At 40.8% G+C, this 25,398-nt stretch overlaps 1 protein-coding gene across 1 annotated transcript; it reads left to right on the top strand.

Moving 5' to 3' along the window:
- Positions 1 to 7,617: 7,617 nt before the first annotated feature.
- Positions 7,618 to 24,308, top strand: LOC125066953. Its single transcript, XM_047675290.1, has 6 exons — positions 7,618 to 7,874; positions 22,295 to 22,492; positions 23,001 to 23,204; positions 23,646 to 23,717; positions 23,939 to 24,145; positions 24,220 to 24,308. The coding sequence occupies exons 1-5, from the start codon at positions 7,809 to 7,811 to the stop codon at positions 24,140 to 24,142; spliced, it is 744 nt and encodes a 247-aa protein (XP_047531246.1). The 5' UTR covers positions 7,618 to 7,808; the 3' UTR covers positions 24,143 to 24,145; positions 24,220 to 24,308.
- Positions 24,309 to 25,398: the final 1,090 nt, after the last annotated feature.

Genomic DNA, 25,398 nt, shown 5'->3' with positions numbered 1-25,398 from the left:
GCCGGCTGGCGGCCGGAGCGCGCGGGCGGCGCGGGGGGCGCGGGGGGCGCGGTGCGGACAGGGATCGGATCGTTTGTGAGACTCATTGGATTGACATTCGTGGGCATCACTGATTGTCAGCGCGCGGTTCGGAAGGATATAATGTAGCGCGTGTCGTGCGCGAGGAAATAGAATGTACAAGAGTAGAGCACGGAGCGGCGCGCCCTGGCGCGGCCAGTATTTTATCACCTTCACCCTAGTCATATTATTTACGGTCGCACCCCCACCGCCGACCGCCCGACCACCGCGACCGTCGATCGAGGTGTCGTATGGGGTCGTATCGTTCGTTGCGTTTGCTTTACTCGTTCCTATTTTTATATTTATTTACAAACAAGACTGAAGAGTATTGTTAAAAGACAAGTATCTCACCGCTCCCACTCCCCGGCGCCGCGTCGCCGGCTCGTGCGCCGGCCCGCATCCGGGTTTCAATATAATTATAAGTTTATATTTATTTCTCATCGACCACGAGCCGTATCCCGCAGAGACTGCGACTGAAATTGGCGATTCTAAATTATAAGCGAATGTATGATGTGAGCTCTCTCGTGTGAGTGATCCTGCCCACTCGCCTCTACGAAGCGTAAACAACAACCGGCGACGTTTGCTATAAACTATTCTATCGCGGTCACTTGTCGGCTTACTATTTATAAGAATTTGATAATGACCGACCATCGCAGATAATGAGACCACTTCTCAGAGGCGCCATGAGTGCAAACGTAACGCCATCGATCAAACATTTCCGGGGACGGTTTCGTTCATGGAGGAGCGCGTGGTCTCGTTTGCGCTTCGTATGCGTCGGCCGGAGTTAACGTGTTTATTTATTGAATGTTTCGGTTGCTATTCGTTATTAACTTTAGGAAGCAGCGGCGGACTGACAGCGGGCGGAAGGGGCCAAATGCATCCGCGTCCCCCTGATCAAATTCTAAATAAGACTTCTTAAATGTGCTCACTACCCAGTACCCACACACGTAAACGTCATATATGTATATGTTTTTAAATGTAAACTGAATATAAAGCTTGTAAAACTATTTTTTTTTAAAGTTGGGGTCCTCATTCACTTTTCCGCCGGGGCCCTGTGACAGGCTTAGTCCGCCGCTGTCAGGAAGGAGTCGTAGCCGAGACGTGTGTTAGTGTTAAGAGTGCGTCGTCTCGGTAGCCTCATTACTTGTAATTGTGTGTCGCCTTCACGTGTAGCTGTAGTGCACTCGCTGCGCCGCGAGGTCGGCCGCGAGTCGGGCCTCCGGACGGACTGATCTTTTATACATATATCAGTAATGCGTTTATTAACGCTCTCGTTACTGTTTCTAAAAGCCAACCTTGGTTTTTACTCGAAATGAGTATAATATTCACACTAGTCGATGTCAGTCTCAGATTATAAAACAGGAGACGGCTGGAGCGCGCGGAACATTATAATGAAGCAACGAAAGCGAAGACGAGTTCTCGGTAGGGTGTATCGTGTATATGTGTCACCGTAAGATTACAAAAATCGTTAGATTATCTGTTGAAATATTGTGAACTGTCGAAGTCAAACTGTTAGATTACAATCTGTCCCCTGATGGGCCAGTCTTGTATTGTAATTTGTAGAGCGACCAATCATACGTCACCGTTATTATTCAGTAGCTTACAATCGCAGTAAATTTCAGTTAAATTATAAAAACTCTAACCTAACCTAATCGAAATATTATGAACTATCGAAATTATTTATATTTTATTGCAAATTGAATAAACGTTCACAATCTATTACAATTGCGCGAAATAGATTATAATCTAACGGTATTTGCAATTATCGGTGAAATAATATGGCGGATGCCGGGGAGGCGGGGGGCACATAGTTATGAACCAATCAGCGCGCGAGATGCATTCCGTTCTACGCCAGTTCACTATTTGCCCGCTTCCCATCGATAGATTACAATATAGCGAAAAATAATGCGTTAAATTGCAATCATATTTCACGGTTCACAATATTTCGACAGATTACAATCTGACGAGATAGATTGTAATCTAGCGATTTTTGTAATCTTACGGTGACATATACATCGACGCCACCGACGGGACCGGCCGCGCCGAGACTGCACCGACGTAATACTCACTGCCGATCTGTACCTCCCGCTGTAGACGTTAAGTTACGACTGATTTATTTGTAATTATACTTTCTACCGCCACCGCGAGGGCGCCGGCTACCAGCGCCGTCGCCGGTGGCCGCCCATGAGTACAAATTTTTACTTCTCGTTTTAATGCATAATATGATAACTTATTTATGAAGTTGTTTTTGAGATTTATATTCGCGATATACTTGTACGGAGACTGCGAAGCGCGCCGTTTCCGTCGAGTGTATACGTATATATATATTATAGGTTACCTTTGAATAGTTGTGTAGTGTGCCGCCCCGATCGCTAGACCGACGGCCCAAGTAAAGGGCCACGGGTTGTGTGCTTACATAGCATACGTAGCGTAACCTAAACTGACCGAGCAGAAGTCTACGAAGGCTACCGATCGGGTGCGCCGGCGAGGATGACTCCGAGTCGGTGTGTTTTCTATTCGGATGATATTTAATTTAATTTTAAGTTTTTTTGTGTAACAATATTGCACTGCGATGCTTGCGACGGGTAGCTCCTCACGCGCATAGAATTAAACGTAGTCGCGTCGTCGCCGCCGCCGGGCCGGTGTCGGGCCGGTGTCGGGCCGGTGTCGGGCCGGTGTCGGGCCGGTGTCGGCCCGCGTGAGCTGAAGGCGCAGTTAGTGCAGTACTCTAACTACGAACTCTCAGCTATGCGAGTGCCTTCGCCCGGTGCGACTGATGGCATCTGGTTACATACGAGGGGGAGTCGCCAACTGGCGCGCGATATGCCGTCGTGTTGACCCGACCTCACCCAGGGGGCCCTCCGTGTCGCACGGGGGCCCCCGGAGCGCCGAGCAGCCGCAGCTCGCAAGCGTCGCGGTGCGCCCGCGGTGCCATATGCGTGTAGTGTTGTAATGTGACCACTCGTTCGCAGAATTTTTTGAACACTAATAAATGTATTAAACAAGTATAAAGCCGTTTTATTTTGTCGCTTCATTATTTCAGAAGCGGCCACTTCTGCCCCGACTCATATTGAGTATTACATATTTGTGTTGCAGCTTAAGAAGCGGGTCCGGTGTGAAACGGTGTTTAAAGGCCGCTGCATCGCGGCGGACGTTATATTTTTATAATTCACTTTAGCTCGTGGTAGCCGTGCTGCACCAGCGTGAGAGATGTGCGTCCCGAAAGGCGCAGTAGATAACGAATAAAATCAATAAAATGCGTCGTCATAATAAGGAGATCAAGAATGCTTTATTATTAATATAATTGAAAAAAAACTCGAGGAAATGTGTGCGGACTGCGCCGCGCGGTCGCGACTTCCTCGTGGAACTTACATCACAATGCACGGATCATGTGTTGCGTCAGAAGCGCAGCGACACTCGAATGCCGACGCATCAAGTCCACATTAGCCGCGCGCCGACGCAACGCGACATCACAAAAAGCTTACGCGGACGAAATGCGATCCGATTCTATCTCGTCACATATCGTCGTCTTGATCTCTCAGCTTGCCTAAACGTCCCGGCTCTGCGCGGGTTAGTAGGGGTTCTATCACACAAAAAGATATTTAGTTCGACCACTTCCGAGCTAAGCGGTCTGTTCGAGCGTGTTGTGCCGATTTGCGCGTAGATATCTAAATACCTTGTTGTGCGTTTAAAATTCTTATTCGTCTAAGTTCGGAAGCATAAAAAAACATTTTATCCACTGAAAACTCTTAAAATGAATACCTATGTTATTTATATTGACATGGAGTGGCAACAAAAGTGACCTTTACTTAGGCAATACACTAATTTGTACCTATGCTGCAAAATTCAGTCCGTTTTTGATCAGCTGCACAATAATATATCAAGGGAAAATACTAAAATCAAGTACTGGCCATGTTCATTTGCAAGTTTTTATATAATATAAATAAGATTGGTGAAGATAGATAAGACGATCGGCTGCCTCATTACCGTCTTTACCATAAGGGCACCCGAAGAACTAACAATTTCTCACTTAGATACTGTATGTTTTCGAAATTGCTATATTTATAGAAATAGGTACCTAATCAAAATCTTTATCGAAAGGCTAGTGCATTAAAAGAAGAAAAGATATAGGTTGATATTCAAATTTGAAAGCTATAGAAGTGCTCTTCGTCATAGAAATAGATGTATGGTTGGCCATAAGATTGTAACACCAATCAGAATCCCAAGAGTTTATCATCGGGTACAAGTGCCCATTTTGCTAGTTTTCAAATCGATCATTAGGACATTATTAATGACATGATCTTGAAAACTTCAATCCCGTATATTAAAATACTGGGAAACTGGCTCAAAGAGTTGCCAAGATGGCGAGGTTAGGTGCTAGTGGTCGTTTTTTAATTTGTCAATCAATAAATGTAACTTGTAAGTAGCGCTTCTGTGTTGAATAAACAGTTTTAAATTTGAATAACGAAATTGTTTTAAGGTCAAATTGTTACTAACCTACTAATATTATGGACCTTTAATCCATAATATTAGGAACGTAATTACGTATAATGTACACAGACTATCTTTTAGCTGCTCTAATTAGCGAGCCTGACAGACGGTTATCTTTCTCGTTATCTCTACATTTACAACATGAGTTGTATCTTTGTCTCGGAGCCATTACTCGCATTACAGCTTGTTTCAAACTGTTACTGTCCCCCGAAGCAATTTATTATTTATGGGCATATTCAATGTATAAAAGCTTTCAAGAATTTATCGCAAACGTTTTCATTATTGATGTTACCTACACGTTGACGGTGAATGCTCAGTTCTACGTATATTACATCATAAAGTGTAAATTTACATTTCAAACTGTCCGGACATGTGACATAATAATAGCATGTAATAAGAATAACTTTATTTTCGCTAGCAATATTTCTCGGTTAGGCCGAGAAGATGTCGCATCGGTTATGTAAAAGGAAGCGGGCGTTCGCTCGCTTGTAATTGCGCCTCGAGAGCGTCTCTAGAGCGAGCAATTGAAAGTTATTGAAGGCGATGCCGCGTCTTTGCCCTCTGACCGATTAACGAATGCCGCCAAATGCCTTATTAGTTACAATCAATAGAGCGGGAGTTTGGCAATCGACGAGATGCCGTCAACTGTGTAAGCGTCGGTAATTGGTGTCACATTCAGCTGAAAATTGTTACCGAATTGTTTATAGGGTCACCTAACGCCTACGTAAGCGCTATATACACATACAATCTGTTGACATGATTTGATCAAAATTTACTTGTGTAAACTTACTTATTTCGATATCATACGCGATATTTTTGCTTGTACTTTGCATTCATTTCCTAATATTTCAAGTATAATGACCGCGGAAAAGATGTGAGGTTTCAGTGCAAAACTTGCACTTATGGTATTCTTACGTTCTTAAAAGATCGTATTATTTCTGAGACTAAATGAACTTAACGGTTTTTTCTTTATATCGTTTAGTTTCACTCTGTGGACCGAGATACGAGTAAAACTTTTGTTCCCTTTTCCAATAATATCATTCTACTAATAATTGTTTCATGTACCCTACGTACTAACGAGCGTAAGGAGTAGGTGAGGTATCAAGGAGCTGTGAAGAAAAAATGATAGTTTCCGTTCTGCTTCATTTCCGTCTTGTACACATAGGAGGCATAGCTTTTAACACAGGCTATTTTAGTTTCGTAGTCTACTACCGAGTTAAGGTTCGGTTGGTTTGACCAAAAATAGATCAGACAAAAGCCGGAGTTAGCATCTATATCGGAGTTGCCGAAAAGCGATATTAAAGCTGAGGTGTAACATATCCATAATATATGTTCTATCAGACGACTGCTGCTGCGGCCGACGTGCGGTAATTTCAATGAAAATTGTTATAATCAGTATGTAGGTAAGTTCAGAGTATTGCGAAGATTTTTTTCGTTAAAACGAAATTTCGGTAAAGAATTGCAACAAATATTGCGAATTTTGCTCAATAGTAGGTACACTTCTTTACTATTAGGAATATATCAATTAGTAAAAAGTAGTAAAATTATCTTCTTCTGTCTTCGTCTATAGCGTGCAGTGTTAGGGTGGGGTCTTTGCAGTAATGAATAATAACTAGTGTGTAGTGAATGAGCAGTTGCATGAGACTCAATAACCGATTAGCGATACACTTATTAATTGTCAAACGTCAGTTGCCGGTAACGAACTACATCAGACCTGTGATGAGAAGCCGAATGGAGCACAGCGTGATCCTGACGTCGATAGCGACTAACGTCTAAAACATTTTTCATTTTCAACAAAATTTTCGGAAGTTACGTAGACTGAACTGGCAGAAATCCTTATTCCATTCCATATTAAAAAGCGTTATTCCCCCCTCCGGGCCACTTGGACCCTGTCTTTCTCTATCTTTCTATCATTTACGGTTTCATATAATATTATTAAAACTTATTTTTTACAAGAATTTTAATAAAATATTTATTTCTCGTCATTTCATTATTTTCAAACGTCAAATTTAGGGAAAGTAACTTCGTTATAACCGGCTGTCCCGCGACACCTAACGCTGTTTAACTGCGACAACCCACACGTTTAGATATAAGTAGATTAAGATTAACTAACTGTTTAAAGATTATTTAAAATCTAACGACATATATTTAATTTGTACCTATTGTATATTATAGAGGAAAAATAAAAAATCTTAAAAAAAATTTACGCTTGACTACAGGTAAACCCGGGAGTGCTGGTGCAGGCTATGTCGGAACCCGCTGTCATAGAAGATACCTATTTAGTCTGTGAATTTAAAGTATTCATAGTTTTACGTTAAAATATTCATAAGTTTATTCAAAAATTCTAAAAGGAAAGATTTAATGAGTCTCTATAGCCAGCATTAATAACGACTAACGAGGCGCTACGAGGCTTTTATAAACAGACCCGCTGGCCGGCGTCAAAGTGATACGAGTAAATGTTACGCGTTAAATTACATGAAATCTAAAAACACGAGCGTTAGCAAAGATATTTGAGGAGCAATTTATTAGTAGCGTCTTATCATTTGAGTTTCATTGTAGACACGTGTCAGGATATAGTGTGTACATATTAACTCAGGGCCCAAATGCTTAAAAAAAACTTAGAAAATGTATTCAAGTAAAATAATACATATTATAATACCTATTTTACGAATTTACCTCATCATATGTTGAAGTTAAAGTGTGGTTGTGTGTATCATATCAACAGCAAATATAAGTAATTTTTTTTGAAATTGTTATATTCAAACTTAATATTCCGAGGGATTGTCTTATTCCGATTTAGATTTAGTTGTGTGCTCTGCTCAGATCAACAATTGTGAAAGAAAGTTACATTTTCCATTCCCATCCGTAACTTTCGAAACTTCACAACTAATCCCGATTACTGAGTCAGTACGAGACGAAAAACTAGAATGTGCCGTCATACCGTGGAGAGTGATCGGTTTAGACAGGGTTTACTTACACTTTACTTTACAGAGCGATTGAAGCGTCAGGGTGTGCGGTGTGCGGTGTGGGTCGCGGGGCGCGCTCCCGTCCGGCCACGCGCTCCGCTCGGCGCTCATCACATCGCGATCGCACCCGAGCCCGTCGCTGCCCGCCGCGCCCCAGTGCCTTACGAGGCGCGCTTCGAGACTTACGTGTCGCGTGTAGTTGATCGTCGTCGCTCCCGATGTTGTGCTGTGCCCCTGTGACTGTGACTCGGTGACGGTGACCAGCACCTGCCAATCTCGCTATAAACACACACCATGGGGTGCGGCCGCGGACTCTGCACTGCTGACAAAATCTTCATCTTCATCAATATTGCCTTTGCGGTAAGCTTTTTGAAATTTAACTAAACATGAATTAAAACTTGCAGAATTATAACAAATGGTTTGTTGTTCATGTAACAGGTTCCTATAGGAATACATTTTCATAATGTTTTGGTGCTTTTCGAAATATAAACATAGTTTTTTCGAAAATGTAAGGTATATTTGTTTAAATTGACGTACGAAGCTTTTGGTTATTGTCAGTGTTATTTATGTTTTTTTCAAAGTTAGACAATTATTTTCTGACCTTAAGGTATTATGATTTTTTTATAACTTTCTACGTCCACTGGTATTCATTTCGTAGTGTGATTGAAAACAATGCACAAGTTTTAGTTGCCTTCGGCTCGCGACAACGACGCTTTGCTACCTGCTTCTGGCACTCGCGTCGCGGTACAAAACATAGGAGCACAATACACGCACCCGGCCGTCCCGCCGAGCTTCTCTGTCGGTGCATAATTCATGACCCAAATATTCAAATATTTTTAATATTTGATTTTTAATAATTTGCTATAGAATTTTAGTTTATATTCTGATGTAATACTTTTAACCTCGAAGATGACTAATATTTATAGACTTGTATCAAGTGGTTTTAGGCAGGCTAATAAGCGCTAACAACTAAATATGATTCATAATTATCTACACTAGTTCGTGATAGATATGGATCCGATACGATACGATATGCTTTTACAGCAGGATCCAGAAAACGTTCAAAATGTTAAGTACAATTCAAAAAAGGGTCAGAACCGTTTGTGTCTTCGAGTTTGGGAAACTCCGAACTCGGAATCGAGCCGTTTGCCCAGGCCGTTGCAATAAAACGTAATATCGAAAATTAAAAATAAGTTCCTCAATATGATGTCGCTATTTCTGAGGGTTGGGGTAATTTATGTTTCGGAAACGGTGTAATACTTACAAATTAAATAGTTATCATGACTTCGGCTACTTCAACCATTTATTTATCTTAAGTATTTATGCTTTTATTAGTAGTCCGATAAAAATATGATCTAAACGAATATACAACGAGTATTATTTGTTACAGAATTAGTTATAACTATCAATTAATTGTAGATAATTTATCGTCAAAATCTCTTAAAACTCTTCAATCGTCAGATAACGATAAACATTAAAATGTCAGTGAGCAACCAATCGGCTTGAAGCTAGCCGCCGACTTAACGCCGCGCTTCTAGGTCAGTTGACCTCTGAGGTCGACACTGATAGGCGATAGCTCAGCGCGTAAATTAATATACGCGAGTTTCAACCCAAAACCGGAATATAAATTATTGTTATTTTAAACCCCTTATACTTATCATAAACAATAACTATCGATTTAATATTTCATCTATATAAAATATTTTGAGAATAATCTATGACGCTTCTCGCGAAGACATCGTGACCTATAACATTTGTCCTTGGTAGTGACCTCAGTGACAGCTCAGTGGTTATGCTTTTATCGAGGACATTGGCATAACTAACAAAATACCAAGAAAGCCGTTCATTGTGATGCGCATCTTAAACTGACGTCGCCCGTTTGTATAATTTTCGTATTCATTTACCGTCTTTACTTTCTATAAGAACGGTTTCCTCCTCGGTTGAGAGCTCTATTACTTCCAGATTTCGATTTTTGGCCTTTCATTGTTCTAACTTTTTAAATTTAGTAATACTTTTACAAAAAAATATTTTTGTAAGAAATAATTTTCCTAAAAAAAGTATCATCGTACACATCAAATTATTATTGTCGATTATTATTGCCGGCGAAGTCGCCGCTACTACTGCTACCAAAAAAATGTTGTCCCAATAACCATTAACCACGTTATTTGTCTCGGTACATGTGTTGTCTGCACACGAGTGTCCCATCCACAAAATGTAACATGAGTATCGCCGACTGGCGAGCATAACATCGAAACCTCTTTAACGGTCCATCGGAGTGTTCGTTACTCCTTTGAAATGTCAGAACTGCCTCAAGGTTCGCTTGCGATGGGTTTTCGATGTAAATGTCGACTAACAAGCGCGAAGTGCGAACACATCCGCTGCTATTCGGTGATGCAGATTGTAACCCAGCGCTGTGACGCTTAGAAGTGAGTCTGGTATGCATTTAATAATAAAACGAATGATCTTGTCCATAATTCTACGAGGGCTAAAAAATAGTTTTGCGACTGAAAGAGGTTGAGAGAGCTTTAATGTTGAGCAAAGCCTCTTAAGATAAAAACCGCTTTTATCTTTCTAGAAGCGCAGCCTCGCCGCGCTATTGTTCTCGGTTTATTTTATTAATACGAAACCGAGTTAAGAACAAAGTGCCAGCGAAGAACCTAATTATGAAATCTGTCCCGGATACGAATGTACTTCTCCATTCTTCTGAGAGCAACGAAGTTTCTAACGTTATATTTGAGATTGATTTATACAACATTAATCGACTCGGCGATCTCTCGATACATTTTTGTCCGTGCAGATATTTGAGTCCGTTCAGAATATCGCGTTACTTGATCGCGCGATCGGGTAACTTCGTGAACATTATCTATTATATTATATCCTTGTTATGCTTAGTTAACTAAACCGAGCGAATGCCTGATTATCTAGGTGAGACCACGTGCTTTAGTTCACTGTGCATAAAGTGCTATTGGTATTTGTTGTTTAATAATTTATATTATTCACTGCATCGTTAAGGTTCGTTGTGTAGTTGTTAACACTGTAGTTAGTCATATTATAATACGTTCATCGATATGCTCGTCCATTTCTTTTCTTAAACAAAACGTTATGGAATGTGCTCGTCACTCGCAAGTGTGGAAGAGTTTGGAGCGTGTTGATCAGAAACGTTAACAGCGACGAGTGTTCTAACTATGCTCATTAGCTCCGATTAAACTTCCGCCGAATGCGCTCTTTTATTTTAAGAGAAAAGGATAATTATTAGCAGAAAATGAATTATGATTCATTAATATTCAAACACAATTTGTTAGCAGAACAATTAAAAGAAAAATATGTACCACGCAAAACATTAAGTCATTAATATTTCAATGCCGTAACATCGCGTGTCAATGTCTGACCCACTTTATGTGGCTGGAGTGGACGCATATTCCCGTGGTTACGGCGACTTCTACTGAGTAACCCAACGAATGGGACAGACGAGACTTGCGCCGAAACCCGGAGCACGGAGCACCTGCGTCCCTTTCGGCCGCGTGTCTACACGCAAGTGTGTCAAGGTGTGCGTAGGAATCCGTGCACACATGCAATGAAATTGTAATGGAGACCGGAGCCACGTCTGGGATATGATTTCAATATATTAATCATGATAATATGATTAGCTGTAATAACATCAGTGAAGTGAATGGAGCGCATAATTAAACATAATTGTAAAGTCTCAGCATACGTATGCGCGTATCAAGTCGTAGGCGGCCGTCGAAAGGAAACCAAAAGAGAACCATGGCGAAAGTGAAGAGGGCTTGCAGATTTTAGCTGGATTTATATTCGTGTTAACCTTCTCGTCGTTCATAATTAAGCGTTCTGGGAAACTTCACAAATTTATTTTTATTTCGTTATGAAAATGTTTAAAACTAAAAGTAATCGTTTTACCTATATTTATATTATAAAAAAATTAATCGCGCTATTCATAAAGAACCACGCGTCCGATTTATAAAATAATTTTTCTTATTATGAAACTTATGTAAAGTTGCAGTCTGTTCATGTCCCACTGTTGGGCTCCAACGAGGATTCGTGGAATCTGGACAAATGTAGCTTATTATCACTCACGATGTTTCCCTTCACCGCCGAGCACCAGATGAATTATAAACAAAAAATGAAACAACACGTGAACATTCCGTGAGGCTTGCGTATGCGGGCTTCAACCCGCAATCATCTGTTAAAATTTACGTGTTCTAACTACTGTGCTACTATCGTGGCTATTATCAAACATCATGCAACTTGGTAAGATTAAATTGGACGTGGCTGACACCGCGGGACACACTCAGTTTTAATAGCGTACATAGCTTTGTTTCTTTATTTAGTTAAATTTGTAATTGTAACCTCCTTTGCCACACGTGGCGTCAGATTGAACGAGTGTACTTTGTAGTGATCGTCGAATAATAGCATTTCCAATAAATACCTGTTTAAAGATAACGCAATACAGATAAATATTAGTAAGTAATGAGTAATAACGCGGTCGACGTGTTCGTACCTCTCCGTTCTTTGTTATGGAGTGTACATTGTACATACGTATCTGTTTTACGCTCACGACATTTAAATAATAATAACATTTTTTGCACAAAAAAACGTAGAATGCAATGCAATTAACTATCGAGTGAAACATTTTTTTTTACATTAACAGCCTGTAAATTACCCACTGTTGGGCTAAAGCCTCCTCTCCCTTTGAGGACAAGGTTTTTGGAGCATTCTCCACCATGCTGCTCCAATGCGGGTTGGTGGAATACACATGTGGCAGAATTTCGTTGAAATTAGACACAAGCAGGTTTCCTCACGAAGTTTTCCTTCACCGCCGAGCACGAGATGAATTATAAACACAAATTAAGCATATGAAGGTGCCTGCCTGGGGTTGAACCCGAAATCATCGGTTAAGATGCACGCGTTCTAACCACTGGGCCATCTCGGCTCAAGTTTTGTTTGAGTGAAACATATAAAGTATTGATTTATTCCAAAAAATAACAAGTTTGAGAAACAAGCGGGGAATACCACAGCAAAAATCTTCCGTAATTCGAGTTATTGGCCGAAGGTTTTTCTATTAATATTGCAGTCTGGCGTCATTCGCGATTAAAACAATGTATATTGTAAATCATGCTTTTGTTATGACAGTTCTCGTAGAGAAGAAAATGAGGCGACGCATTTATAATTAAACTTTATTTTAAAGAAATTACTAAATTATGAACCTTAATGTGAACGTGGAATATGGATGTCAGTGGAAAATAGCCATATTCAGTTCCCATCCACTTGATTTATGTTTATCGTAAGATTCATCTCGTTGTTAGCGGTATCGGGAAATATCTACATTCCACATGTTTACCTAATGTGTATCTGGCAACACCGACACGCGTTGGAGCAGCTCGATGGAGTGAGCTCTAAAATTACTTCTTCAGAGTACGGAGCCTTCGTCCGGCAGTGGAATACTTTCAAGTTGCTATGTATGCACACGACAGATGTAAATAAGAGCGGTCTGTCGGACGAATTGATCAATGGTTGCTTCACATCTCGAGACAGTCTCTCCTTTGCCCTTCCCCCATCGCCCCTCAAACTATACACGGACGTCAGTCCGGTTATAGTTATCGTTGGGTGTTCAAATTGATGCGATACTTAAGTAACAGATTATTTCATTTTAATAAAATGTGTATATTGTTTAAACAAACTTTAAAGAATGTAAAACGACAGCGTTTCGAGTTGATGTTGGACACTAGAATTCAGAGTTAATCCGACAGAGATATTTCTCTCTCTGTTTAACCACAGGGCCCCGCTCCGCAAGTATGTAACTTGGTTATGGCTAATAACCATAGGCATAATACGACTGACATTGATTCTGATCGATTCCTATACTTTGGATATTTCCATGGTTGTAATCTACAAGGCTTGAGAGGAGTCACAGGATGCCTTAGGGATATTTTGTGATTTATCTAAGGCCTTTGATTGTGTGCAACACGAAACTTTGGTCAGGAAACTACGCCATTATGGAATTAGGGACACTGCACTCAGTCTTCTGATTTCGTATCTGAGCAATCGGATTCAGAGGGTTGATGTAAATGGAAAGAGATCTCCTGGGTCTCCAGTTACTGTGGGGGTCCCTCAAGGATCAAGTCTTGGACCATTTCTCTTCCTTGTTTATATAAATGACCTGCCACATCTCCTAGGTGATAAACTCGAGATAGTATTGTTTGCTGATGATACTTCTTTAATTTTTAAAATAAAAAGACGTCTTTCAATATATGACGATGTGAACAATACCCTCTCTGAAATAGTAAATTGGTTTAGTGTTAATAATTTAATGTTAAATAGTAAAAAGACAAAATGTATTAAATTTACTACTCCCAATGTAAGATGTGTCAAAACGAGTATACTTTTAAACGGGGAAGAATTAGATGTTTTAGAATCAACAGAGTTCCTTGGTATGACAATAGACTCTAAGCTCCAAAGGGTCCCCCATATCAATAAAATGGCGAATAGACACAGCTCTACAGCCTATGCGGTAAAAAAAATTTGACTTTTGACTGATGTGGACACGGCTCGCCTTGTGTATTTCAGTTATTTTCACAGTATAATGCCGTATGGCATCCTACTCTGGGGAAATGCAGCTGACATTAATAACATTTTTGTACTGCAGAAGAGGGCTATTCGTGCAATTTATAACCTGGGCTTAAAAGATTCGTTAAGAGGTAAATTTAAAGAAATTAAAATAATGACTGTCGCTTCTCAAATTGTTTTTGATAATGTTATGTATGTACGCAAAATCATAAATGATTTTCCCAGAAATTGTGACGTACATTCTATTAACACTAGGAACAAAAATAAAATTGTTACTCCAAGTATCCGATTTCACAGGGTTAGTGACTCTTTTTTGGGGCAATGTATACGTTTTTACAACAGGATCCCAGAAAACGTTCAAAATTATTCAATTATAAAATTCAAAAAAATCGTTAAAGAGCGTTTGTGTGCTAAAGGATATTACAACACTAATGACTTTTTAGTTGACTGCACAACTTGGGAATTAAATGATCGCCTCCTGGCTGTTTCAAATAACTAAAATATAATTATTATTGTACATGCAAAATGGAAAAAAAATCTTTTTTCGCCGGTTCTTCTCAGGTCCGAGGTGTTAAATTCCGAACCGGTGGTAGATTTTTGACAATCAATAAGCAAGTGTAAACACTTCTATATTGAATAAAGATTTTTGACTTTGACTTTGATACTAATATTATAAACGAGAAACGGTCTGTCTGTCTGTCTGTCTGTTACTCTTCCACAGCCAAACCACTGAATCGAATTTAATGAAATTCTGTCTGAAGCAAGTTCGAATCCCAAAAAAAAGCACATAGGCTTTTTTAAAGCTTACACGTAATGACCAACTGCTAAAACGCGAGCGGAGTCGCAGGCGACAGCTAATATGGGATATTACTCGTGTGGTATATTATTTTGGTGTGGCGTAAAGCTGCTGTTAAACTGCATTCATTCAATGTAGAACGTCTATTACACCTGACACATGCAGGCATCCTCGCGGTGCTCCCATTCATTAGAACAAAGATTTCTACAATTGTTATTATTTGATACAACAACTTCGCCACTCGGAAGTAGGTTTACTGAATTATTCCATAAGACTTAAAGAAATGCAAACTTCTTGACAAACATTGTATGCAGGCTTCGAGTAGGAAAGGACTTGTAACACCAATTCTCCGCCTCCACAAACTGAAGTAATCCTACTTTGTGCAACTTCTGCAAATGAATTAAATCGTGTGTTTAAATAACTTTGATAAATAATGCGTATGACTCGATATAAAAAACCGCAGAGCAAAACATGCGTTGACTTCCATTCAGGATAAATAATAATGTAATTGTATTTAATTGTGTTATTGATTGGCGGAAACAATTAGCTTATGAGATATTTTGTCGCTTCTCGGTAGAATCGACATTCCCAAATAAACAAAAATAGTAATCAAAATACCTATACTTTATTCAAGTCGGCTCTTACAAGAACTTTCGAATCGTCATTTTTCAAACTGTATTAAGTGAAGCTACTTTAGCTACCGCCGGTTCCGAATGTAGATTCTACCGAGAAGAACTGAATGAATTATGAATTGGCAAAGCTAAAAACAACCCTGGTAATTTATTATAGAAACCAGTACCTTGCCCCAAGAAGGACTTATTGACTTTGCGGACTTAGATACTTGACGATATAAGCTTCGTCTCGTGAACGTACAACGATTATCACTGAATCCATCGCAGTGATCAATGCTACGGTGAATATGCATATAATTGTTGTAAATATATTGTGACTCGTTAAAATCATCCCGAAAGGCGTAACGACTAAGAAGTGTAACACGACTACTCAAAGAGCCTACTTGAATGTAGAATATTACTGTATAAACAGAAAAATAAACTATATTTATACAATGTATGCAGTAAACAATGCCCGAGACTTGGTGTACAGTAACAAGGTATCGACGATAATGAAAGTGTGTTGTGTGTTAACATGATAATAACACAAACAATTACGCGCCGATACCAACACGTCATACTTTGCGTTGTAGATTGGGTGTTATCCGTTGTAATAATATTTGTAAGTTTTTAGTCGTAACAGGAATATTATTTTTTAGTTATAAGCACAGCAGCACTCTGAAGCCACAGATCGTTAACATTGTCACTTATTAAGTAAATTTATTAAGCATTCCTTATATTGTAAATGCGTCACCTTCCATGGGAACTCTAATGCTACGTCCATATGCCTGTTACTAAACTGGTGAGTTGGTGGTACCAACCCGAAGTGGCATGCAAGAGACTGTACAATATATAGCAAGGGTTTGTAGGCCGTAGGAACGTACGTGGGCGAAATGTTCATGTACGTTAGTACGCTGTTAGTACGCTTCAGCGGTGTATGCAACAAGTGGGAAAAGGTTATTGATTTGGAAAATGGTCTACTTCAGCAAACCTCACGCTCGGTTTCGGTACGGAATTTCTTAAACAAAATTGTATATATTGTACGAGTTAAAAAATGTAACCTGATGCCCGCCATGCGTTGCAATGTGCTCCTATCTGGGAAACCCTTACCCAGCTGATGAATGATGCACGGAAACCGAACAGAGACAACCGCATAACCATTAATTATAATATATATATTTAAAATATCCAAGCATACGGAATAATGAGTTGAACAACTGAAAGTGAAGAAGCTCGTCGTAAGTTAACTTTGAAGCCCCAAAGATATCACGTAAAGTTAAGTTTCTCAGATCTCAACATTTGCCGCGTACGGTTCTCGGTACAAGTGTGTGTATTTGAATTACAAATATTAGTCCAACTGTTCAATGAAAGGAAGTCGGTAATTGAAAACATGAAACGAGTTTTATTATTTTTTGTTTATTTTTAGTTTGTTGTCAACTCCGCGCATCATTCACATAACAAAGTTTTTTAATGATTCTAGCAGTGCAACATATACACTACAGTATTTTTGTAGTGCTTTACAACCAGTTTTGTAATTAAGAAAAATATTTAATGTTTTATGTCCAAAGAGATACGAATATACAAATTGCGAACAATGGATATTATAAGGCGATTGAAAACGGCGCGCAGCCAGCCGCGCCGCCGAGCCAGCTGCTCGCTGCGCCTGGAATGTGGTCACGATTTGTAAGACCCGAACGATTACGAACGACTCGTAGATCGTCTAATCGTCATCTTAACTCTTAAGAGGTTTCGTGACGTGAACGGTTTAGTTAAGAATTCGGATTCTAGACAGAGTAGGATTTAAACAAGTAAATATGAGATCCGACCGGAATAAGTAGTAACTATATACAATCACTTTTTATACGTCCATCTGTTTATGAACAACACATATTTGAGACATTATTAATACAGAAAGAATAACGTGAAAAAATATAAACTGTCTGTGCTTGTAATTTTATAGCAATTAATTGATTTCTTTTAAGCAACATTGTTTTCTTGTTCGAAAATAATATCAGTTTTAATGATTAACTTGACAAATAATAATGACATTGCACTATTATAGATACTTATAAGGATTTTTTTTGCTGAAGCCTTTTCCGCAGGTTTCTGTTAGCGGGCTGCACTGTTGTCATCGTTTATCCTTGGCCGTGCAGTGTCAACAATGAGTGAAGTGGGGCAATGGCGCGCCGACATCTCCGCAGGCATCTGCCCCGATCTCTCTTGCACCTTGCTGCCTGGCCCTAGAGCTCACTATACTCTGACGATACTGACGCCTCGCGCTCGGCCCGCGCTGTACGAGAGACGTGCCATCTCCAATTCGATCGATTAAATATTTCCCTTAGAGATTTAAAAATAATCACAATCCAGGCGGGAAGCTATCTCGATACTTAAGCCCTTAAAACGGTCAGTTGACATTTGACAATTGAAACATTCCTCTACGAATCCATTTAACTCGTAACGAAATATTTAATTAATCGCTCTATTTCTACACAAACAATGATACGGTGTAATCTTTTGGGGATTCTTCACTTGAGCGGCTTCGACAATCAGCTAATAGGAAACGTTTACAACTAAATCACGATATCATTTACAACTAATTTTATTACGCGGCCGTCATCACACCCGACACTTTGCCGCGATTCGTCATATATCGCCTGGCGAACAGAAAACGATTAATACCTACTGATACTAGTAAAGTAAATAAGTTTGAATGTACTATACTAGCGACCCGCCCCGGCGTCGCACGGTTGCAGTGCTGATACTAAATGAATGTCTTTATAGACATACGTGTTCGAAGCTTTTTATACATTAGACAATACAAACCGCTATGTATATTAAATCTGTAATATCTTCGAGAATATAAATTTAAATTACATGCTGCAGATGGCCGTATTGATCTATATTAAATGCACAATGTATTTAAGGTACTTAAGGATAAGGATTAATGCTCTTTTGCTTAAAATCACTTCGTAAATAAGCCATTACTTCTCGTAAAAGTAAAGGATAAAAAATGGTTATTGTGGTTATCCTTAATAGACACATACCATCGCAGATTTTTTTGTAGAGCTTTTTAAAGTGTTACAATACTGTTGTTCATAATTTTTATCTATCTCGTAGGTTTCAGCCAGCGTTTGCAATACAAGCGCAAAAAATGTGTTTATTTATGATATCACTATATACTATCTTGGAAAGCTCTAAAATTATTAGTATTTCTCCACTATATTGAGCATGTTTTATACAATGAATCAATCTAAAACCGCTTCAAAATCCGTTGTGTAGTTGCAAACATCTAAGCATACACAGGGACGGGCAGACAGCGGGAAGCGACTTCGTTTGATACTATGTAGTGATATTCTAATACACGCACGTTGTAATATCAACGCATCGTTCCCGAAGCAAGGTTTTCGATTCTATAAAGGACTCTGCAGATTTGTTTTACATTCATCTCAATTAGGTAAGCAACAATAACAAAACATTATTTGACAAAACGCCCGTAGGTGGTTGTCATAAGTAAAGCAAGTCATTTAAATAAGCAATAATGACAACAACTGCATCAGAAATAAAATGTAAATTCCGAAACACCGCCGGTTGAAACACTCACCCGGTAACGGATGGTTATATGTTTAATGAATGTTGTAGAAGGAAGCTCAATTAAGGATCCCATTTTTCAAGATATACTTTGATTTAGTAACATAATTTCGTATGCTATACTACTAGTGACCTGTCTTAAAGCGTTAATATAAAGTGTGTCCAGAAAATAAACGGTAATTTTATTGCAGTCGTAGTAAAACATAGCGCGTGTGTCGCGGCTGCGGGTGAATGACCGGCGCTCCTTAAGCTGCAGCATCTGTACTCGTAGAGTTGTGTCGGCGACGTCCTGTGGCCCTGCCATGCCGCGGCCGTCTCCGCGGGTCTACTGTAACTAATTTGTGACGATTGAATCTTATTCTCCTACGATTATTTTATACGAGTGACCACCCACTATATATTTGTAAAATTCAATGTTGCAGTGATAAACTTGGTCCTTTATAAATATTTTTGCGATATGGTATTTATTAAAAATTAACAAGTGTAAAATGTACATAATAAGTATGTCGTTTTGACTTTAAATGTAATGATTGATTACGTGTAACTGTCTGTACTTCTGTAGTATATCTATGAGCGATTATTACCAATAATTACACATTAAAGCGTTTCACTCTGTAAAGAGCAATTAGTAAAACATAAAAAAAAATTCGTCTCTTATTTTCGAAGCTGCTTTCCGCTGTTGATAGACGAAACGAGATCCAGAAACCGGTCATCGCGTTTTAAGCGCAAGAACTAACGTCAATAGCCTTTAGTAAACGGAACGTAATTATACAGAGTGTCAGTATGCTGAACATGTTTAAGTTAACGTAACCTATAGGAAAGATTTTAATGTCCCGATCGTGTCATCTTAGATGAACCATCGGGGCCGTACAGTGGTTTTGTTATCACTACTCCGTACGGAATCACTTGAACCTCTATGCCGCAGTACCTTATACAAATTATACATATAAGTTAAACAGATTTACTGAAAAAAATTTACCATTTTTGGGCTTTATTTTGTATTAATATAAAAATAGACACATACGATGATTACATACTATGTAATTTGATTCGTGTTGAGAGAACACAAAAGAAAAACTGTCTGCAAATGGGTAGAACTCCTTCGGTTCGATTAAGGCACCTGTATCGCGCCAAGTGATGTGGCCATTACACATATATTGACATTGAGGGTAATTTTAGGTTTATCTATGTGCACACACAAATACGTTAAAAAATCTAATAATGGGGACTATTTAGGGAGTAGCTGCGGAGAATAGTCTTCATTAACATATGTTTTGTTTCGGTTTCCATTATTATTTAAATCATTGATACAGCTGTAATGAAAGGCTCTATTCTGCGGTCACCTTGGCGCTGTCCTGCGGGGGCCATGGTCGAACGCAAATAAATATAACAAGAACCTCTCTGCTACTTGTAATACTTGGTGGTAGGGCTACGTGCACGTCCGTCTGGTTAGGTAACCATTCGTCATACATTCTGCCGCCAAACAGCAATACTTTAGTATCGTTCTGTTCCATTTTGAAGCTGAGTGAGCCAGTGTAAATACAGCACAACGGATGTAAGATCTTAGTTCCCAAGGTTGGTGGATTGCAAAAAACCCGCTGTATCGGAGGCGGTGCTGCCCACCTATCAGTGCTCAGGCTCAGCGGCGTTGACAGTACGAGAGTGTCTCCCCCGGGAGGTGGACACACGTAGCTTTGTAAATGCCGTTACTACTTATATACTCGTATTATTTTATATTTTAGTTTTCGCCCGCGGCTCGCCCGCTTGTTTTGCGGTCTCAGCATTTATTTATAAAAATAAGTTCAAACTTGCTTCATACCTAATTTCATCAAATCTGTTTGAGTGGTATAGCCGTAAATGCGCAACGGACAGATCGATAGATCGTATTATTCTTAAAAAAAAGATCTAAAATAGGTATAATTAATATATAATTAATATAAAGTAGGTATAATTAATAACTTCGTTTAGAGTGCCCAGTGGATCAGACATAATATGGTAGAAATGAACGCGTGGCTTTATTTTATAATACTGCACTAGTATGATAAAACACCTTCACGGTAAAACAGAACTCGGTGGTAAGAATAATACCATTATGTAGCGGGATTCTTGACTGCCTTCATAAAACAATGAAAAAAATAACTGAATGAATCAACAAATCAACCAACAACGTCGGTACAAAAGTTTAATATCCTTCTGTCGTAGAAACGATTCCTAATGGACCTGAACTGTACAAAAAACATAAAAATGACCCATTGACATACAGCAATCAGTGGTAATATTGATTACAATAGAAGCGTATCAGGTAATTATTTATAATCAACACATGCACGTGTTGCAAGCGAGCGGCTCGCCGCACCCGACACACCAGTACACATGCAATCGTGCCTTCGACGAATGACCTCATCTGACTCAGCTGTTTCCTGTGGCTAATACGTGTCAACGGTAAAGAGATCTTTGTTGCTCAATGAACGAATCTACAGAACTGTTTATCAGCGAATACTGCATCTTAAAAAATACTCATATAATCATCTAAGAGAGACTTCTTTGCAAATACGATGATAGCAGATATTGTGTAGAACATTCAATAAAACTCGATAGAAAAGAACAACCGAAGTCTTGTAGGCGGAATAATGAGCCGGCGCCGTTCACGGCCGCTAACCTCAGGTTCGGGAGTGACGTGTTCTCTCGATGACTTGCATTTAGGCATTCTTGGGACGTCGGCTTCGCTCGACGCGCCCGCCGCCGCCTCGCTGCGGTGAAGGCAGGCCGAGGTCGCGGGCCGCTCGCCATTTGTCGCGAATGCCTCTTGCTTATTATTGATCTATTTCGGTAAATACTTGCAAGCGATTTGTCATCACGATTTTGCGAAACATAATCATAATTATACAAAGTATACATTAGAACAAAAAGAGAGGACAAAGTCATCGTTGGCTTGAGTTTGAGAACATTCTAATAACGTTTGTGTACTTGAATTATATTTATAATTTTACACCAAAAAAGTGATTTTAATTTTAAGGAAAATTGATCTGCACGCAAAGTTGCTTATCGTTGGTTTTATTACAAAACAATTATTTATCTAATGTTTTTCTTTTTTTAATATATATGTAATTATTGTTACCTATACAATTTCTTACGTAGCATTTAAAATACTTTTTTTATTTGACGCAAATATTTATTTTTATGAAGTGTCTCTGATGTTGCAGATGTACAGCGGCGCGCTGCTGGCGACGGCCGCGCGGCTGGCGTGGGACCCCAGCACCTACACCTGGTTCCGCTTCCTGTGCGCGACGCAGTACCGCGTGTCGGCGGCCTACGTGCTGGCGGCCGGCCTGTGGCTCGCCGCGCTCGTGTACATCGCCGCCGCGGCCGCGCACCGCTCCGCGCGCACCTGTCTGCACATCGTAAGTGCATCCTGCATCTACAGTCTACTCGCTACTCCAGGGGCGAGTCTGTTAGAAGGTGCATCCTCGGAGCACTGAATCTTGCAGCAGCAGCAGCAGTCAATTTCGTCAATTAGATACAAAATTGTGGAATTCTTGAAAATCGATACAATGAAAATATAAACGTGTTAGCTTTATTAGTTATATGACAATAACAATATAGTTCGGTAATATAGTATCTGTTGGGTTTGTGTGAATAGACTTCAAAGAAGTGTTCGTTTCAGTAAGTTTAATTTACCAGCATGATTTTGTAATGTCGTGTTTCTCGTTTTCTTTGGTTTGCCACATTAATCACCGAATAAAAGTTTTTTTAAATTCTAAATGGTGGTAAAATGACGATTCAAAAGTGCTTGTAAGTGCCTACTTGAATAGAGTATATTTTTTGATTTATATGCGTTGCATATATACATATAATATTGAACGCATCTAGACAATTAGAATGGCAGGAGTGAGTTAATGTCGCTTGCAGTACGCGGCGGGCGTGGCGTGCCTGGCGGTGAGCGAGGTGGCGTACGGCGCGTGGATGGTCACGTCGCTGGCGGCGTGGTGGCGCAGCGCGCCCGAGGCCGAGCTGGCGCGCCACGGCATGGACCTGCTGCACGACCTCAAGCCCGCGCTGCTCGCCGTGGAGCGCTACCGCGACGTGGCGCGCCCGCTCTATGACATGATCGAGGTCTGCCTCACCTTGTCGCGTTTACCTTTAATACCTCATCGAAACGAGATATGCGCCTTGTAAAGTGAAGAGCGGAGTTTGAATCTCGTTCCAAAAATCATTTTATCCAAGTGTGCAAGTGTAGCCACTTGAACACGTACTTATGTACGTATACGTCTATATGGGTTAGTCTTAAATAATAATCACGCGTCGATGACGACGTAGGCGGCTCTTTATTGCTTCTTATTGAACGATTCGATCTCGTGACATCGCCTGAATGCCACAATTGACTAAATTGGCCAGTACAATGCGAGACGAGGGGTTCTTTATCGACTTCTGTTGGAATGTGCGCTTTTAGAAAATGAAATGTAATCGGATACGCGTTCTTGCGACCCGCGGAGCACCGTGCTCTTTGGCCTCTGTCTTATCGACTGGTAAACAATCATTTCTTTATACGCGCAGGAAGTAGAGCGGGAAGCGCCCAACAACGCCTTCGTGATCGCCGTGTTTGCTGTCATCGGCATCATACTGCAGGTACTTCGGCGATACACTACTGCTTGTTCATTACGATTCTACTTCCTAGGATCGATCTATAGAAGTGATCAACGAACGGTGTTCTTTCTTCTTTTTTTTAACAAAACTCGATCTATAAGTCATATTGCTAATTATTGGCTTGCGGTCCGTCGGACTGCGTGCGTTTAAACTAACCTTTAACAAATAAATACGATTTAAAGTCGACATACGCGACTCCCCAGATAGCAGCGTTCGTTATGGCGCGGCGGCTGGCGCGGCGGCCCGACGCGGAGCCCCGCGCGGGCCTGGAGCCCTGCGCCTGCGACTGCGACTGCGACAAGCGCGCCTGCGACGACGACAGCGACAGCGACGCACGCGACGCGCCGCCCGGCTGGCGCAAGAAGGCCAACCTCCGCATGTACACCATACTCGATAAGATTTTCTAGCAGGTACGCATCCGCAGTACATCGCGAAGTCAGCCGCGAGGTCGCGTATACATAAGACTCACTCCGACCTCTCGCAGGACGAAACGACGGCAGCGCGGGCGGAGGCGGCCCCGCGCGCCCCGCGCACCGCGCGCGCCGCGCCCGCCGCGCCCCGCCCCGCGCCCCGCCCCGCGCCCGCGCCGGCCGCGCTGGCGTCGCGCGACGCGCGCTGGGCCGCCGTGCACGCGCAGTTCGCGTCGTCGCGCCGCACGCTGCGCGCGCCCCCCGCGCCCTCCGCGCCCTCCGCCCTGCTCATCCTGCGCGCTGAGCTCTAGCCGCGAACGAAACGAATTTATGGACATTGAGATATTGAACGGAGTTGTATTACTCGAAAATATTCGAATAGACCGACGCGATGTCGGGAGTCGAGGTTCAGTCGTATTAGATACTGAAACAGAATCGTTCTGGGGTATCGCACCGCCGACGATATGTCAATACTCTAAAGTCATTGTGACGGCTCTAATACTACTGAATCATGAGTATCTTACTAGTGTGAGGTGACGCTAATCTCTTGTTATTTTTTTAGAGTAACTATTTGTAAAATACTTTATACCAGAGCGATTTATAAAATATTTCGTCTAATTCTGTTGTTCATTCGAAGTGCACTTTTATTAGACATAAAAATGTTTTTGAGTAACGTTGGGAGTTTCGGTGCCGCAGAGTAGAACTGTAATTATACGTTAATACTTAAGACAATGTTATACATCGAATGTGCAAATTGCGAAGTGCCCGATGTTGCCGGCGAGCGCAGCGGCACTCGGGCGGCACTCGCATTGTACATGGTATTATTAGACTCTAACAGACTGCCATATTGTATAATGTTAAGATATTTGTTATTCTAGATAAGATATATACGTAGGTTGTATCGATTAGAGTAAGTCGTACCATATCAGCGCGGGAGAAGCGCCTGCCGAGCTCAGCGTTCAACGATACCGAAGATACGAGCGTATCTCACTATACGTATACTTTAATTTATTTTTATACTTCGATTAGTTTTCTTACCTCGTAGTGATATTATCGAGAGACGTGTGGTGCTAAAAAACTCGGAATGGCCCGCGAGCTGCACGGGCGGCCGAGTCGCCGGCGGGGCTTCGCCAGCGGAGCACAAAGACGTGAGTTCCATAGGTTCTGTGATCGGCCGGCAGTCGGTACGTAGCGTTAGAGGCCGAGGGCCGCGCGGGCGCCGGAGGGCCGGAGGGGCCGGAGGGGCCGGAGGG

This window comes from Vanessa atalanta, chromosome 10, assembly GCF_905147765.1.
Source record: "Vanessa atalanta chromosome 10, ilVanAtal1.2, whole genome shotgun sequence".
In the NCBI taxonomy this organism is placed as follows: Eukaryota; Metazoa; Arthropoda; class Insecta; order Lepidoptera; family Nymphalidae; genus Vanessa; species Vanessa atalanta.
The sequence above is the reverse complement of the archived record's forward strand: the minus strand, read 5'-3'. Positions and strand labels throughout refer to the sequence as shown.